The following is a 16,990-nucleotide window of genomic DNA, read 5'->3' as shown; positions in this document are numbered from 1 at the left end:
AAAACCGTGGAATAGTCTTAGATGTATTTAACCTTGTCGTTTTACCTGTCAAGCAATCCTGACCCTTGCACTTATCGATAAATTCTTGCGACTGCACTCTAGGCACACACGATCATCTACTCACGCACTCGAAGGCAAGCATGACAGACACAACTCACTAAACGCGTACCACCCTACAGGAATTACATCGATGATGCATGTACATGTACATCTGACTGCATGACCACGGTGTCTGCAGGGAGGACCTTGATGATTTAACAACATGTATATATATACACTACTGGCAACACGTTGCTATGGTTACACATACATGGGTGAATTGACTATCAGCTTTGTAGCAATCCAGGAATCCCTCCCACCAGGAGCCAATGAGGCACGACCTACCTGGCTATGCCTAAATCGCATGAGGACAGGGGTGGTCGATGCAGGGTCCACTCATGCAGAAATGGGGATACATTGAAGATAGCCCAACCGAATGTGACTGCGAGGGGGGCCAGACTATGGGACATCTCCTGGAATGCCCCCTATTACCAGAGCCCTGTAGACCTGGAGACCTTAAGGTTTTCAACCACCGTGTAATGTCCTGTGTGCTGCAGTAGCTAGGCCGAGTGTAGTGTAGTGACCCAAGAAGAAGAAGAAGCAATGGCACTATCCGTGCTCAATAAAATTCCATGTTCAAATGTTAAAACAAGCTGTTTTGCTTACTGTAAAGCCATAATTGGCATAGAGTAATTAAAAAATTGTTCACAAGAACTTCCTGCCCCAAGCATGCTGGAGTTTACCCGGTTACGACTAATCTTCGCTAGTCAGTAGATTGATATTGTCTCAGTTACTTAAGGCTTTCCCTCCACAATTGTGCATCTTCCCAGCAATTACTGATGTACTCTGCAGGATGGTGCAGTTTGCCAGCACTTAGTGAAGTACGCTTGCACAGTGGTGGGTCTTGCCAGCACTTTGTGATGTACTTGGCACAGCGGTGCATTCTGCTAGCACTTAGTGAAGTACGCTGCACAGTGGTAGAACTTGCTAGCAGTTAGTGATGTACTCCGCACGGCGGTGCTTGTTGGAGTGTGGTTCGTTGGAAGAACTTACGCAAACTTGTACACTTCCAGTACTTTACATACAAAGTCCTTTTTTTCGCATAGTGCTGGATTGCCAAACGTATCACACGCCTCTGTTCTTCCACGGTCTAACGTCTGCTCAAAGTACAGGCCGTATCCTCGGCTAGAAAAAACAAGAGCCATTCAAATTCTTGTACTAGAAATATTTCGTCAGAAACAATTGGTCGTTAAATAGAAAAACCCATGTCAATGCAATGAAACCAACGAAACTTCACGATGTAAACATTGCGTGGTGTGGAGAACGAAAGAGAGAGAGGGGAAGAGGGGTGTGTGTGTGAGAGAGGAGGCAAGAGATAGAGAGAGGAAGAGATGGGGGAGAGGAGAGAGAAAGGGAGAAGGTAGAAAATAATAAAGAAATGTGAGTGGAGAGAAACTGATATAAGAGATCGAATGAGAGGAGGGATCAATGACAGGTGGGACAGGGAGATTACCAAGAATACTCATCATCATAGAATCTCACAGATTATACATATTTTTCCTTCATGTTGCATAGCGCTGTTTTGTACTGTATCACTCAGAAATTTTATTACTTTAACTGCTCAACACTATTGCATTTACCAGATTTTTTCTCTATGAAAAAGACTGTCTTCAGTATGTGTATTTGTAATTTGAATTACATGCAGTAAAGATTTAATAATAATAATAATAATAATAATAATAATAATAATAACAATATGCGCTTACCCTCCGCCTACTGTGATCATGGAATGATTGGCAGCCAAAAACATGCTGGTAAGGTTGGTCATTTCTCCGGTCGTGAGCCCCACCCACGAGTACCGCTTTGCGACCGGCCACACACTAAAGAGGAAGCTCTCTCCAGTACCGAAGTATGTGCTTGCTTCGTGTCGCCGCCTGTCTTCCCAGTCCGTGGAGCAGTACGCTCCAAATATCTGTCACGCAAAACAAGATTTTAAATGCCGACTCTTCAACCAATTCAGCCTGAATGCTCACAATGCAGCCGTTAGCACGCGAGAACGTTGTAATTATTGTTACAGTGTAAACTTCCCTTAGAAATAGGGTTGTTATAACAACAACAACAACAACAACACCATCAACGACAACAACAACAACAACAACAACAACAACAACACCATCAATGACAATAATAACAATAACAACAACAACTACTACGTACATGAATGCATGTGCGCATGTACACACATCTACAATTATTTTAATAATAATATAGCATGGAAAGAAGGTCAAAACGCAGTTTTAACAGTGTAGGTACCGCTTCCGTGGGATGGCCACTGTTTAATGTTGCTGGACCACACTGTTTAATGTTGCCGTCACAGACAGAGACAGTGCAGGATTGACACTCACCTCATTTGTCGTTGTCTTGATGAGGATCATCGTGGGCTCTTGGCCTGCAACCTTGTCGAAGAAGGTCGTGATACTCGTGCCGTGCTCCTCTGTGGTGAAGATCAACTCGGGTTCGTAGATGGTGATGCGTGGCGGCATCCAGTGCCAAATGAGATGAAGCTAGAAGCAACGTAATGACACACACACTTAGCAGCGCCCATCTCATTTCTCTTACCGTAAGACACAAAGCATGGTTACTTACTGCAGTAGGGTAAACGGAACGACAAAGGTTACAGCAATGCAAGCATAATGTGAAATTCTAAAAACTATTAACCTTATACCATTAATGATTCCAAGAAAGGAAAACATAGTTCTTAACACCCAACTCCAAATAATTAATGTAAAGCATGATGGATTTTAGACAATGTTAAACAATTACAAAAACAAATCAGGTATCGTTAAGGGGGGCTTATGTCGGGCTTGCGAGGCGACTCGACTGGAAGCAACTGGCTGCAATTCACTGCGACTGCAGTGCTTAGGTTGGTCGACTGCGACGCGACTGCCTGCGACTGGCCGCCACTAGTTGCTCGGAATAGAACAGTTGGCAACTGGACGCAACTAGTCACTGCCGATCGCTTCCAGTTGCTTCCAGTCGAGTCGGCTCGCAAGCCCGACATAAGCCCCGCTTTAGGCACAAAAAGTTACACGAGTTACAAAAACTAAAAAGATTTTCGTTGGCAAGGTCACCACTTTGGGTTAGCTTGATAAAAGCTGAAAAGGTTCCCTAACAGTTAGGAAGAGAGAACTAGGCCCATGTATCCCACTTACAATAATACAATCGTTAAATTAACAACTACAACAAGATAAGCATTATAGTAATGTCAACTGCATGTAAACTAAACATGACAGTAATTAATATAAATAATAATAACGGTAATAATATCGTAAACATCACAATAATCTAATATCCAACAATAATAACGACAAAATAATTATTGTCTACAGTAATATGTTATCACTACATGGAACAACTACATTACGTTAACGTCCATAGCAATGTAAACATGACAATAATGCTGGGCATGCAAACATTGTAGGAACACGTGCACATCATAACATTGCAACATGAACATTATGATAATGTTTATACTAATGCAAATATTGCACTATCACCCAAAGCAACATAGATATTCCTTACCGTATGAAATAATTTAAAGATTGCATTAACATGCTACAATTCTTCAGTAACATAATCACTGTGATAACGTCTACAATAACGCAAATATTATATTAACACCTACAGTAATATAAATAATACTCAATTACATAACATTAGTAAACTGAAGTGCTAATTAAATGCTTAAATAAGGAAGCTTTCATTAGGGAAATTACAAATGTGTACCTTTTAACACGTATTAGACAAAATGTATATAATTTATATAAAACAATCAAATATAAGATGCCCCAGGTTCTTCATAAAAAAGAAATTAAAAACTCGTTTAAAACTGCATTAAAAAAATTGGGAGCAGGTTAAAGGGCCTTCATTTTTTTTAGTTACTTTTTTTTTAGTAACATTTGGTCCTACAATAACCAGTTCTGTAGGTGCCAGTCACAGTCAAGCTTGCCATTAGGTAAGGATTTACCGTGTACATCTTACGAATACTATTACTAAATTTCTAAGCAGAAAAACAGAACTCAACCCAAATCGCCAGTTTATAAAACCTGGATACAATCAATGAATGGCTATATAAGGCTATGAAACACATCGGCCCAGGCCCAGGCCCAGGCCCAGGCCCAGGCTCTAAGGATATCAACGCCAGGCACTGGTTGAACAACATGCATGTTTTTGCAAACTCATTACTGTTAAATTGGCCTTGTCGTGAAGCTACACTATCACAAACATATCTATCATGCAGTACAATATACTGTACTACTACTAGTATAGATATTCTCATGATACGCTGCAATAGCTAGACTGCTATACAGAGTCAATACAGAGAAACTGATAGCACTTACCCCACTCTCTCAACCGAGGATATTGACATCAATTTACTAAGAATGATTCTATTCGCAATCGAAGTGCGAATCGCAAGCAGATACCTAAATATGCACAAGCAACGACGACACTTACAGCCACTTCTAAAGAATGTATGTGTGTAGGCGAAGGTGTGGGCCTGCCTGCAGGAATGCATGCAAAATGCTAGGTTATCACCAGATCAAACAACTAATGCCGCCATGATTTATCCTATGATCATACCCATATTGTCCAAACCCCATAGCCACTAAGAAACTATAAAAAAACATCTTTTCCTTAATCTTCCCTTGGATAAATTAAATGAGCAACTATTATTTTATCACGTTGCTAAGCACGGTGTTTTATTTGGTGATAATACCTTTATATAAGTGCATACCGTAGTTAAGTTGTAAAATGTCGTGAGATCGTTCACAGACGTTGAATACGCATTTACAAGTTAACACTCACAGCTACCACAAGACCAATTAACGTAACATCATAAAGGAAAAAATAAACACTGCATATCAGCTATTCTCACGCGTGCTCGTGACCTACTACAATAACGCTGGCTGTACGCTGGCTGTAACTCTAACAATGGTTGATTACTGACATGCAACGGTGAGAACAGAAATCGTCTGCGCACATCCATTCACAAACATCAGTGCTGTGCGCACACACATTCACGGTCTAAAACTTCCGCTACCGAACAGTTTCGTACGTGTTCTGGGTGGAAATTAGTGGGATGCAGCGACAAGAAGAGGCACCTCTGATGACGTACACGTGCACAGCATGGCGACAACTCGGCTTCCTTGGCACGTTTCCAGTGGATTGCTCGAATGCGACCAGCGACATGAGAATGCCTCCATACAGATAAAGTAGGAAGGGGGAATGGAGGACAGGGCAACCTCGACAACTATCGGGGGGCATGCAAGTCACTTACTTGCTCCGACGTCACCACGTTTGATTTGACATAGTTGAGTACAACAAACCCAACAGAGTGCGAGCGTTGGTGCGCGCTCAACTGTGGTGTGTGTGTGGGGGTGAATCCGAATGCAGCAGAGCAAGAGAGAAAAATACAGAGAGTCACATGAAGGAACACGATAGGCAATAAGTCATTCGAATGTCAAGACAACACAAGAATTCACGGGCGTGGATACAGTACGTTACGGCAAGGTGGCTGATAGCCGTATATCGGTTCATCAAAAAAGCTGAAATGGTGTGACTATATGACCATTCACATCATGGCTTCCGTCGAGGTACCTCTTGTGTAGGTACACACCCAAAAGTTTATAATACACGAATGTCATCACTGTTCTCTCTCCCTCGAGTAAGCCAACGTAAACTAATCCATCCGTGAAGAATCTTAAATAGGAGGTGATAGCTTGCATACTATATATATATATATATCAGGAGCTAATAATGACAAAATTTCAAATAACAAAAATTCAATGACAAAATTTGTCATTATTAGCTCCTGATATATATATATAGATTATATGTTATATCTATATATAATATATATATATTATATATATAATACCATATTATATACATATAGTTATTACACTTTCCAACAACTACTTTTTTAAGGATAAAAACCTGAAACATACTGCAGCTTAGTGTGCACGTTTCCCAATAACTAACTACTATTTCACATTCGACGCTACCTACAAAACAGGTAAGCGCAGCAGCGAGCTGCACTAAAGGTACACTCACTATGTAAGGTACCTGACTACAGCAGGTCACCGATACCTGCTCTGAATATAAACAGCTAGCCACATCTGGCTGAATTCAACACAATCTAAGGTAAACCCAAGACTGTATTAGACAGTCTTATGAGTACCTAGCCAATGCATGGGTAATGGCAACGGTGGTTGAGCCTATCAGTGACAGTGACACGATAAAAAACCTGGGGTCCAGCTTGCCACAGACAAAATAGGCAGCTGCTGCTGCCTTACGATATCAAGAGTCACGACTAGCTCTTTATGTAAGGTGATATAAAATTCACATACCCTTACATTGGTGCTAAATCGACCAAAGAAGGTTTAATATTTTTTTGAATGGAGTGAGTAGTATGACAACAAACTCTTCTGCTATAAGCATACCTCCGCTCCCGCATATGTCGACGTCCGTTTAAGAAACAGAAAATCGGGGATTCTCAGTGAAAAAAGCTCGCTCACTAAATTTCGCACGCGGACGGACTTTGAGGACAGCCACCTTCAAAAATAACGCTGCACCTAGATCGATTTCACACCCTTGGGTACTGCACCTATCACACGTTCTACGCCACGATTTTGGGCGGCGTCGGCGATTCGAGTACACACCCCCCTCCCCGAGCACGTCGCTAAATTTTGCCGCAGGAGGATTTCGAAGGTAGCCATCTTTGAAAATTAAGTTGCATTTAGATGGATTTCACGCAACACTTACCCCTTCGGTACTGCATGTATCACATGCTCTACGCCACAAATTCGAAACCCTGGGTATGCGCCAGCAAGCGCGAGTACCCCCGTGTGTGTATTGAGCTGGGTTTACACTGCCAACTTTGAGTTGGCGAATTTCGGAATTGCTGAAGTAGAACATGTTCTAATCTCCAAACTAGCTGCTATCGATCGGTTAGACGTGCAACGTTTACGTTAACACTGCCGATTGTCAGTTGCGAAATTGCGAAGTTGGTACAATTCGGCGATTTGCCAACACAACGTTGGAAGTGTAAACCCAGCTTTACACGTAGTGTCTTACTCCCTTCCCTTATGGTGCTCCCTCCCCGTGTCTTACCTGTCCCGTCAGATGGCCGGCCTTGTTCACCTCGAGGCGGTCGTACGACGGCGACACCTTCATGTTAAGATCGAGCGAGGATCGTCGCTGCATGGCGATCGCGCCGCTGCGCATCGCTCCGATGTGCTGCTTGCTGCGCATCAGCATCTCGTTGCGCAGCAGCATCTTGTTGAGGTCCTTGCGTCGCAGGCCGCGGATGCCGAACGACGTCTGCAACGCGAGAGAAGATACCTATACTATAGTTCTATACTATAACTCTTAGACACTACTAAGACTTACAGTATTAGATGTAGCGACTACCCCAACGCTGTAGACTTACCATATTCAGGTAGCGGGTGAAAAACAAAGTCTGCAACGCGAGAAGGTACCGCCGATGCCGTAGTAAGACTTATTGTGTTAGATGTAGCGACTACCTCGAAGCTGTACTAGACTTACTGTATTAGATAGTTTAGTACAATGTATAGTTTAGTACCTGGATAGTTTTGCACCTATATAGTATTAGTACTAGGGCTGTAACAATCCACCGAAATCGAATCGGATCGAGATTCTCTTCCCTCGATCCGATCCTCGATATTTTTCCCCCGAAATTTTCCATTCCACTTCGATACCACTTTTTTCCTCCAATAGATGGCGGCACTACGCTATATACTGTGCTGAAGGCAGAAAGGTTCGATATGATAGGACTACTAGGCACTTTAATTAAAAAAACAATTTTTAGGGTTAGTTTTTTTTTTTAAGTGCCTAGTAGTCATATCATATCGCACCTATCTGCCGGGTGCATATACTGTGGAGTGTTACCAGAGCATATAAATCACTGATTTATATGCTCTGGTGTTACTCACCAATGCTACTCAGCGACTGTGCAGTGTATATATACTCTCTAGACTCTAGTCTATTCACTCACCATTTAGTATTCATTGGCAATTTCTAATAATTTATTATTGCAAAATAATGAAAATATAAAAAATAAGATAACATTTCAATATTTTGGGAATCGAATATCGAGAACCGGATCGAATCGAGAGGCTTGTGTATCGTTACAGCCCTAATTAGTACCTGTATAGTATTAGTACCTGTATAGTACTGTTACTTTATTATATGTAGCGACTACCGTCGTTGCTCGAGGTAGTACGTCGACGTGGCCGAGGAAGTGTTTATTATTGTATCAGAAAGAGATACGGCTCGTGTTTGCGATGAGACCATGGCAGGGTAGCAGGGTAGACAGACCACAGGAGAATGGGTTGTCAACAGCAGGGTGGGTGGACCACAGCAGGGTGGATGGACCACAGCAGGGTGGATGGACCACAGCAGGGTGGGTGGACCACAGCAGGGTGGGTGGACCACAGCAGGGTGGATGGACCACAGCAGGGTGGATGGACCACAGCAGGGTGGATGGACCACAGCAGGGTGGATGGATCACAGCAGGGTGGGTGGACCACAGCAGGGTGGGTGGACCACAGCAGGGTGGATGGACCACAGCAGGGTGGATGGACCACAGCAGGATGGATGGATCACAGCAGGATGGATGGACCACAGCAGGGTGGGTGGACCACAGCAGGGTGGATGGACCACAGAAGGGTGGATGGACCACAGCAGGGTGGATGGACCACAGCAGGATGGATGGACCACAGCAGGGTGGGTGGAACACAGCAGGGTGGATGGACCACAGCAGGGTGGGTGGACCACAGCTGGGTGGATGGACCACAGAAGGGTGGATGGACCACAGCAGGGTGGGTGAAACACATTCGAACTGACACACTACAGCACAGTAGTAACTAGACAGAGGGCACTCACGGAGAGTGCATACCTCAGCCAGCAACATACGCCATAGGCCATACGACTCACGAACACACGAATAACCCACGATATACCCATGTAACATGTATGTGTTACGAGCTGGCTCGCCGCTCGCTGCTGGCTGCTGCTGACTGCTGCTGGAGCTGGCTGTGGCTGGCTGGCTTGACTCGACGTGCTAATATCGATCGCGCGAACACACTAACACACGAACACACGAACACACTAACACACGAGACCGATCACATAACCTCCTCCAACTCCGTTGGGCGGAGGTAAAAACATACTTTGAGTAGTTTGTCAACGGGCAGCGTGAAGTTGTTGCAAAACTGCGTTATTGCAGTTGCCAAGAGGTTGCCAGAGCTGTCCTCGAACGTTCCCGACATTCGCCGGCCTAAAACAGCAAGCAGACGAACAGTTAAGCTACATCTCACCGTATTGCCATATGAAGATTACATACAGTGTCCAAAGAATAGCCCCCAAGGAGTAGCAGACCCAACAGGTTAGGTGGCATACAAATCTAGCGTCCAGGGCGAGAGTAGTTAAAACTCTTTAAGCAAATCTAATTAACAACTCAAAGCATAAATTGAATATTAAAATATGTGCAAATGTACATTTCGCAGGCAAGGGAACCTTTACTGGTTCAAACAGTTCCTATTAAAACAAGCACAAACGTGTAGCTATGACTAGGACTAGTATAAGTTTAGTTGGTACCTATATTTACTATTTTACATACTGAATTCTCACTAACATCTCAACTATGTTTAAATCACGATTTTCACTGTACACACTATAAAATTATCACCTAGAATTTCACCTACCCCACACAAGTGAATGCTAGCACTACATAGCACTATATTATATAATATATAACATATAATATATTATATTATATAATAACACTACATTATATAAGGCCGAGTCCGGCAAGCAGTCACAAAAAGCCCCAAACACCATCGCAATTAAAGCAAACAAATCTTCTACACACAAACAAAACACCAACGCTTGCTTTCTTCCACCAATCAGCAAACCGTTTAGCTTCGGCAGAAGTGTAAGGTGGCATCCCTGCAACTATGATCACCCAGGTGCGTAATAGAAAGCAAGATCTAGATCACACCATTCTCCTATATATGTATACACACGTATGACATACACGTGTACCATTACTACCTTTTCCACACAAAAGTAAGCTGGGACTAAACTCCATAGAGAACAACGGCTCCATGCTATATGCACCATCTGTTCACAAAATGACAAGTTTAGTGTCAGCCATACGCGCACAACGCATTGTCATTCTCATTCCATGCTTATAACTTTTTCTCGTAATTATCTAACGACAACAAAATGTATTAATGAACTATCATTAATAATTAGCAACATCAGTAATTATGCTCGCAGTGAATTTTTACGACTTAAAAATGCACGCGCATACAAACAAACGAACTCGAATGTGACCATCGACGAAAGGGTTTGAGCCCGACCACAACGGAAGGCAAATACTCACTCAAAGAGAATCCCCTCATGACTGTTATGTTACAGAGCACCACCGTGAGACGGAAAACTAAATACACGTTCTTCTCGCGCGAGAGACTAAAGTTATATGTCCGCTCCACAATAAAGCACACCAGAACGATCCCCTCATATTATAGGGGTAGACAGGTATACGACACAAGGCGGCGAGATCCGGTAGCAATACCAAATGATAACGACAATAAACTACTAGCTTATGCTAGGGGCACACGAGCGATTTTTATCGCCCGATCGCGGCGATTAAAATTGCCAGCGAATTTAATCGCCCGATCACGAAGGGGCACACGTAGCGATTTTTATCGCCCGATCACGAAGGGGCACACGTGACGTAGCGAATTTGAGAGCGTACGCGTAGGCCACTCGACAGAACATTTAACATCACATGATATCAACAACACGTCCGATTGGTTTAGAAAAATCGATCGGGCGACAAAATACGCCGGTCACGGGCACACGAGCGATAATAATCGCCCGGCGTAAATAATCGCCCGAAAATATCTAACATTTTGGATACGGGCGATTCGGTCGGCCGATTAAAATCGGCGTCGACGTGAACGGGCACACGGGCGATTTCTTCGAGCGATTTCAAAATTCGCGGCGATCGGGCGATAAAAATCGCTCGTGTGCCCCTACCATTAGATGTGTCCTTGGGTTCGTGACGATATCTCTTACAAACAGAAGAAGATGGAATCTGTTGACGTAGAAAAGGCGATCACAACGTAAACGGACAGCAGGCAGGGGAGGGGGGCAAGACAAACAACAAGACTAATATATCAATAACGCCAGTTGATATGCGCAAGTTCACTACGCAGGTTTCCCCCAGAAACGCACTTGGTACCAGCAGCTCACCATAGAATGTAACGTATAGACAACTGTGTGGATTCGCGGAATGCGTTATCAGAAGTCACCACAAATCCGCCCAGACCAGCCACGACGACACAACGTTGACACAACGTTAACGTCACAACAGCTGGATTTACACTACGGAAAAATCGTCGAGGTGATAGGTGTTTCTGCGTTCTTAGCCAACCTCTGTATCAGATGTTTGTATCAGAAGCTTTTACGTTATCGACAGCGAGCCGGTAAACGTTTCGTCATTTGACCCACAGTGTGCGCGTGGGCGACGTGGATACGCATTTTTTCATGTATTAATTCGACCCAACATGGCGCCGATAGCAAAACCGCTCTCCTCCTAGGCAAAGAGCTTATATAATGATAATCATTATAAGCTCTTTGTCCTAGGTGGAGGGACACACCTCGTGATTGCTGTTCTCTGAGTGGCCGCATGGCAAAAACATGGACAATTCGCCAACACCGAGTTGAGAAAATAGAACAGGTTCTAATCTCCCAACTAGTTGCTATTAACCAGTTGCGCGCGCGACTTTTACGTTTACAATGCAAATTAATCGTCGGTTGTATAATTGCGAAATTGGTCCAATTTGCCAGCATGAAGTCGGTAGTGTAAACCCAGTACTCATATAGCGCCACCAGGGTTCATAGTAGTAAGACACATGTTGAAATAAGGACTTATAAGACCCTTTCTGGAGGCCAAAATAAGACTTTTTTACGCGATTTCTGTTAGATCACTGACTATTAAAGTACACTAATAATATTTATATACACAATTGCACAGCAGATTTAATTATTCCGTATTATATATACAACAATTCTTACTCTAAGTCGAGAACAGTTTATAAAAATATGGACCATTAAGTACTTTTCTAAGATTTAACCAAAAATAAGTACTAATAAGGGCCCTTATTTTATTTTTGGCAAAATAAGTACTTACAAGACTTTGGAAGACCCGCTACGAACCCTGGTGGGTCACGCATCCTAGTATCGCGCGCGATAGTAACTAACCCGTTCCAGCGTGCGTGGGTGGGTGCGTGCGTGCGTACGTGGGTGGGTGCGTGCATGGGTGGGTGCGTGAGTGCGTGCGTGCGTGGGTGGGTGCGTGAGTGCGTGCGTGCGTGCGTGGGTACGTGCGTGGGTGCGTGCAGCCTTTGATTGTTACTTTGTTGTGCAGTGACTGTGTGATTGGTCCAAGCATCAAAATGCCGAAATCGATTCGATACGCTGCCAATACGAATAACATTAATATCTGTGCTCCTTAGCTGCCAGTGCTTCCTTACCGCACCGTGCATTTTATAGTTACTTCACGATTAAATATCCTATGAATGACTGACTACCCCCTGGGACTACCCATAGTTTTTAGTCACCTGATGATAGTCGATAAGCAAATATTGTGGTTTATTAAGTAGATAAGCCTAAGATATAAGTCGAGTAACTTTATCATAATGCGCACAACCGTGTTTTTTTAATGATGACACATGGCTATCTATCATATCAGGAGTCTATCAATATATAATGATAGACTCCTGATCATAGCCAAGGTTATTAGCCGTAGGCCCATATTACCGGCAGTAGCACAGCATGCCACGACAGAAGGGTTCGAGCGTCTAGACGTCTTTTTCTACATATACGCAGTTAATAGGGGTACCGCTCAAACGGCTAAATATAATGCTGAAATCTTTTGTAATTTATAAAATCAACCCTAACAGGAATTCAGTAATCCTATAAATGCTCCTATGATCACAAATGAGGTTGCTGGTGAAATCGTACCACTGTGGTAAGTTCATGCGTCTCTATTAAGTAGGGTTTATATAAAACTATGCAGGGGAGGAAGCATTTGACGTTGTGCATTTTACGTAGACTACAGCACAGACTATGCAAGAATTTGTTGCAATATTCAAAGAGCCTAATTAAAACCCTGGTAACTATCTGATATGGTTAGGGTTAGGGTTAGGGAGTAGGCATAGGCGACTCCCTAGACTCGTTAGTGGAGTAGGCGAGGTACGGTCCGGCATATTAGATAGTACCAGGGTACGTTCCGATATATCGAACCGTACCCAGGGTACCCTGCGATAGTACCCTGGGGGACCTGGACCCTCTCAGCCTTACTGACAGTCGATTCATCATGTATATCTTCAGCTAGTCACACAATTATGGAAACGATCCAAAGTCAGCATTGCCAAACTCTTCTTGTTGCCACACCAGAGCTAGAGTGCATAGTTTATTATCCCTGATAAAGCGTTAGCGCCAGTCACAACTACAACCCCTTTATGTAGAAAGAAGTAACATGATCAAAAACAAGTCCAAAACAAATTTACATCGAATGAAAGGTCAATGCCACTTAGTTATCATCTATTTGTGCCATATGCTGTGCAACAGCCAATGAAACATTCTTTGCACCCTGACAAGTTGCTGTGCCTTTTCTTGCACCAATTAATCAGATAAACGTCAGATTATGTATGTAGCCTGTTTTTAAATGAAGAAACCTGGATAAAAATTTAATGTTCCGGCTACAGTAATCAGGTCTTGCGTTTCACTTAGTCCTAGACTCCTAGCATGTCACTTCAAAAACTACAAAATGATTATTAATTGCTTTTTACAGCAACAATAAAAGTACTTAATAGAGGATAGAGAGGTATCGATGTGTGCACGCACGTGCACGTGTGCGTGCGTATACGTATGCTGGTCTGTGTGTGTGTGTGAGCATGTGCGCATGCGGGTGTGCATTACTCCCTTTGTGATTCTATAATTTGCTATAGTTTTTTTGCGGACGGGGTAACTGTAATGCCATTAGCAACTCTCCGTGAAAAGCCTTGTAGTTGTAGTCACCAACAAAGAGCAGTGACACCTGGTGTGTACAAAATAAACAAAGCATGCATCAGTGAATTTTAACCATTATGCCATAGTTAATTTAAACACACGTCATTAATAGGCTTCATATGCGAATATTTTACACTTACTCTTGATGTATAAAATGCAAATCGCCATCGCTACTCGGTATAAGATCTTTGTGCCTTCACACAAATACACGTCCATTATTCGCACCTGAAAAGAAATAATTAAAAAAAGGAATTAAGCAGTTAGACAAAGTGACATGTGTGATAGAACAAACAGAAAATACTGGTTGAATGATAAATTTTGAAAGGCTGAGTGGTCAAGGCATATACCAAGCACATATAGTAAAACCCATGTACCCAAAAAACAAACAAATTCATCTTAGGTATGCCTATCAAATTCTGATTAGTCTTTAAACTTAACAAAGGGCGGATTTCATATAGGACAAAAAGTCTTAATGTTGTCTCGAAAAGACTGAGGTTCCAGTGAAAATAGCTATTTGAGGAAATTAGGCTATTAGAAGCCATTTAGGTGGCAGGTTCATTCTAGCACAAAAAATCATAATCACAATTCTTGAATGGGCTTCTTGCTTTGGTGGTAACCACAGCATTTACATTACACGTTGAACATAATCAATAAGTCAATATTTCTCATGCTGCTCAATTATACTTATTACAGTTCATGAATGTGAATGATGCGGCCCTATGCACCACCGGGCGCGAAGTGGATAGGTAACAGGTAATGTCAATGTGGTGTAGGCAGTTCCAAAAGTGGAAACGTGTAATTAGGAATAATCGTAGTGATTCCTACCATGTAAGAAAATGGCAAGTCCTTGAACATCCACCACAGCCAGCCATCAAGCCCATTGCTTAGTGTATCCGGATTATTCTTGCATATCCTAAGTAATTGCTTGTACGTGCTAGTCTGTAATCAAATCGATTAGCAAAATCATTATAGTGGCTTATGTAGAAAACAAAAAACCAACTAAATCCATCGATGGCCAATGTAGCCTATTGTAAAATGAGAACACATTACTGCATAACTTACAATATGTTAGAACAAACCTTAAGACACAGCCGTGACTAAATGTGACAAACACAAAACCAACAGCAAATTGACACGTCGGGAAGGAGAGAAACAACCTTATGCTTTTACATTGAAGTTATCTGAACTCAGCAGTAGTTAACATAAACACATAAAATTACGAAATAAACAAAAAACAAAGAAATAAAATGAGAAGCCTCTAAAGATAATACCTATGCTATCGATTGGCAGCACAAGTATAGCACTTGCAGCACAGGCTAAATCTGATTTTGTAAAATGCACGCGTTAACGCATGACAACACAGTGTGTTGAGTCGGTGCATTGAAACGCACTAGGATGTCGTGAACATGGAAGACTACATACCGCATTCTTCTTGAGCATGGTAATGAGAGTCATCTTAGCTGACTCATACGCCATCTTGGTTTGTGTGATTCGGCGACCATGCTTCGCCTTCAGCAAGGTCATCATGCCTAAAACATAGCAAACAACAATTTGTGAAAAAGTGTACATCCTAAAAATATTTCAAAACTGCTGGCAATCTACTCTAATGAGATTTACAGTGACAATTACAGTGATTTCCCACAAATTTTTATGATACAAAGCTGTTTTGAAGTACTAGTATGGTACTTCTCCCGCACTGCCCCCCCCCTCCTACGCAAGACATGGGATGAAGCCAGATTGCTTTTCATTATCGATAAATCGAATTCCTTTATTACTGTTTCATTATTCTTTCAGCTGCACGTGGGAAAAAATACCCTGGGCTGTGTCTACGTGACGCAAAACTAGGAGTTTCAAGCATGGAGTTCTAAAACACAGGTTATTTGATAAAACCAAGGTAGAACACAGGCACGTTAACCTCCTGCAGTTAACCTCGGCAATTGGAATGACCGACCACACAACCGCACAGTCCGGTTTATTGGAAAATATTCCTACAGGTGGCTCTAGTTGTAAGTGGGTCGACGCTACAGGTGACTGCACGTGGCTATGGGTGGCAACCTAGCAACTAAAAACATTCCCTGACCAACCTTACTTATCACATCAAACTTCAACTAGTGGTTAGTCCTATGTTATATGAGCTAAGCTTAACTAAGTGTTTATCAGGGCCTCGTGTAGATGCGGTTATCTTGTCAACCTGCATGAATGTATATATCTCACTGGTACTGGCAGAGATGGCACTTGCAGCTGAGGGGGGAAGGTAGTTTGCCCAACTGCTATTGTACAAACAATCTTGATATTATTCTACATGAGACCAAACAAGTTCTGATATTACAACCGATTGACATGCTAATTCTGTGTACACTACACATATCGTTTTTCGCCACAGTAGTTACTTCCACATAACTTAAATAAGTCGCCATTTAATGTCAGCACGGTAGTTTGCCCAACTGCTATTGTACAAACAATTTCAATATTAATCGACATTGGATCAAACAAGTTCTGATATTACAACCGGTTTACATGCTAAATCTGTGTACACTTTAAATATCTCATTTCGCCAACTAGGTCACTTTGACCCACTTTCACATAACTTAAATAAGTCACGATGATTTAAATTTAATGCCAATCACCTACACTTTCATAGCTACGATACTCCTACCCTAGTATAACTATCACCGTACACTCCCACAACAACCAAATTACATCATATAGCTAAGCCCACACAGTTACCACATTACACCCCCACAGCTACCACATTACACCCCCACAGCTACCACATTACACC

The 16,990-nt window shown here is 42.5% G+C and overlaps 1 protein-coding gene across 1 annotated transcript in view; it reads right to left on the bottom strand.

Annotated features, from left to right (window-relative positions):
• Positions 1 to 571: 571 nt before the first annotated feature.
• The window catches only part of LOC106812572 (TBC1 domain family member 24-like), a 21,746-nt gene continuing 5,327 nt past the window's right edge, over positions 572 to 16,990 (bottom strand). Inside the window, exons 3-10 of the mRNA XM_014816473.1 lie at positions 15,631 to 15,737; positions 15,034 to 15,147; positions 14,349 to 14,433; positions 9,294 to 9,400; positions 7,213 to 7,422; positions 2,445 to 2,603; positions 1,806 to 2,011; positions 572 to 1,224 (exon numbers count right to left, since the gene is read on the bottom strand). Coding sequence (XP_014671959.1) covers positions 1,089 to 1,224; positions 1,806 to 2,011; positions 2,445 to 2,603; positions 7,213 to 7,422; positions 9,294 to 9,400; positions 14,349 to 14,433; positions 15,034 to 15,147; positions 15,631 to 15,737 — 1,124 coding nt within the window. The 3' untranslated portion in view covers positions 572 to 1,088. The remainder of the gene's footprint in view (positions 1,225 to 1,805; positions 2,012 to 2,444; positions 2,604 to 7,212; positions 7,423 to 9,293; positions 9,401 to 14,348; positions 14,434 to 15,033; positions 15,148 to 15,630; positions 15,738 to 16,990) is intronic.

The sequence above is a fragment of the Priapulus caudatus genome, unplaced genomic scaffold (assembly GCF_000485595.1).
Source record: "Priapulus caudatus unplaced genomic scaffold, Priapulus_caudatus-5.0.1 Scaffold663, whole genome shotgun sequence".
NCBI lineage: Eukaryota > Metazoa > Priapulida > Priapulimorpha > Priapulimorphida > Priapulidae > Priapulus > Priapulus caudatus.
This window is presented reverse-complemented; position numbering and strand designations above follow the sequence as displayed.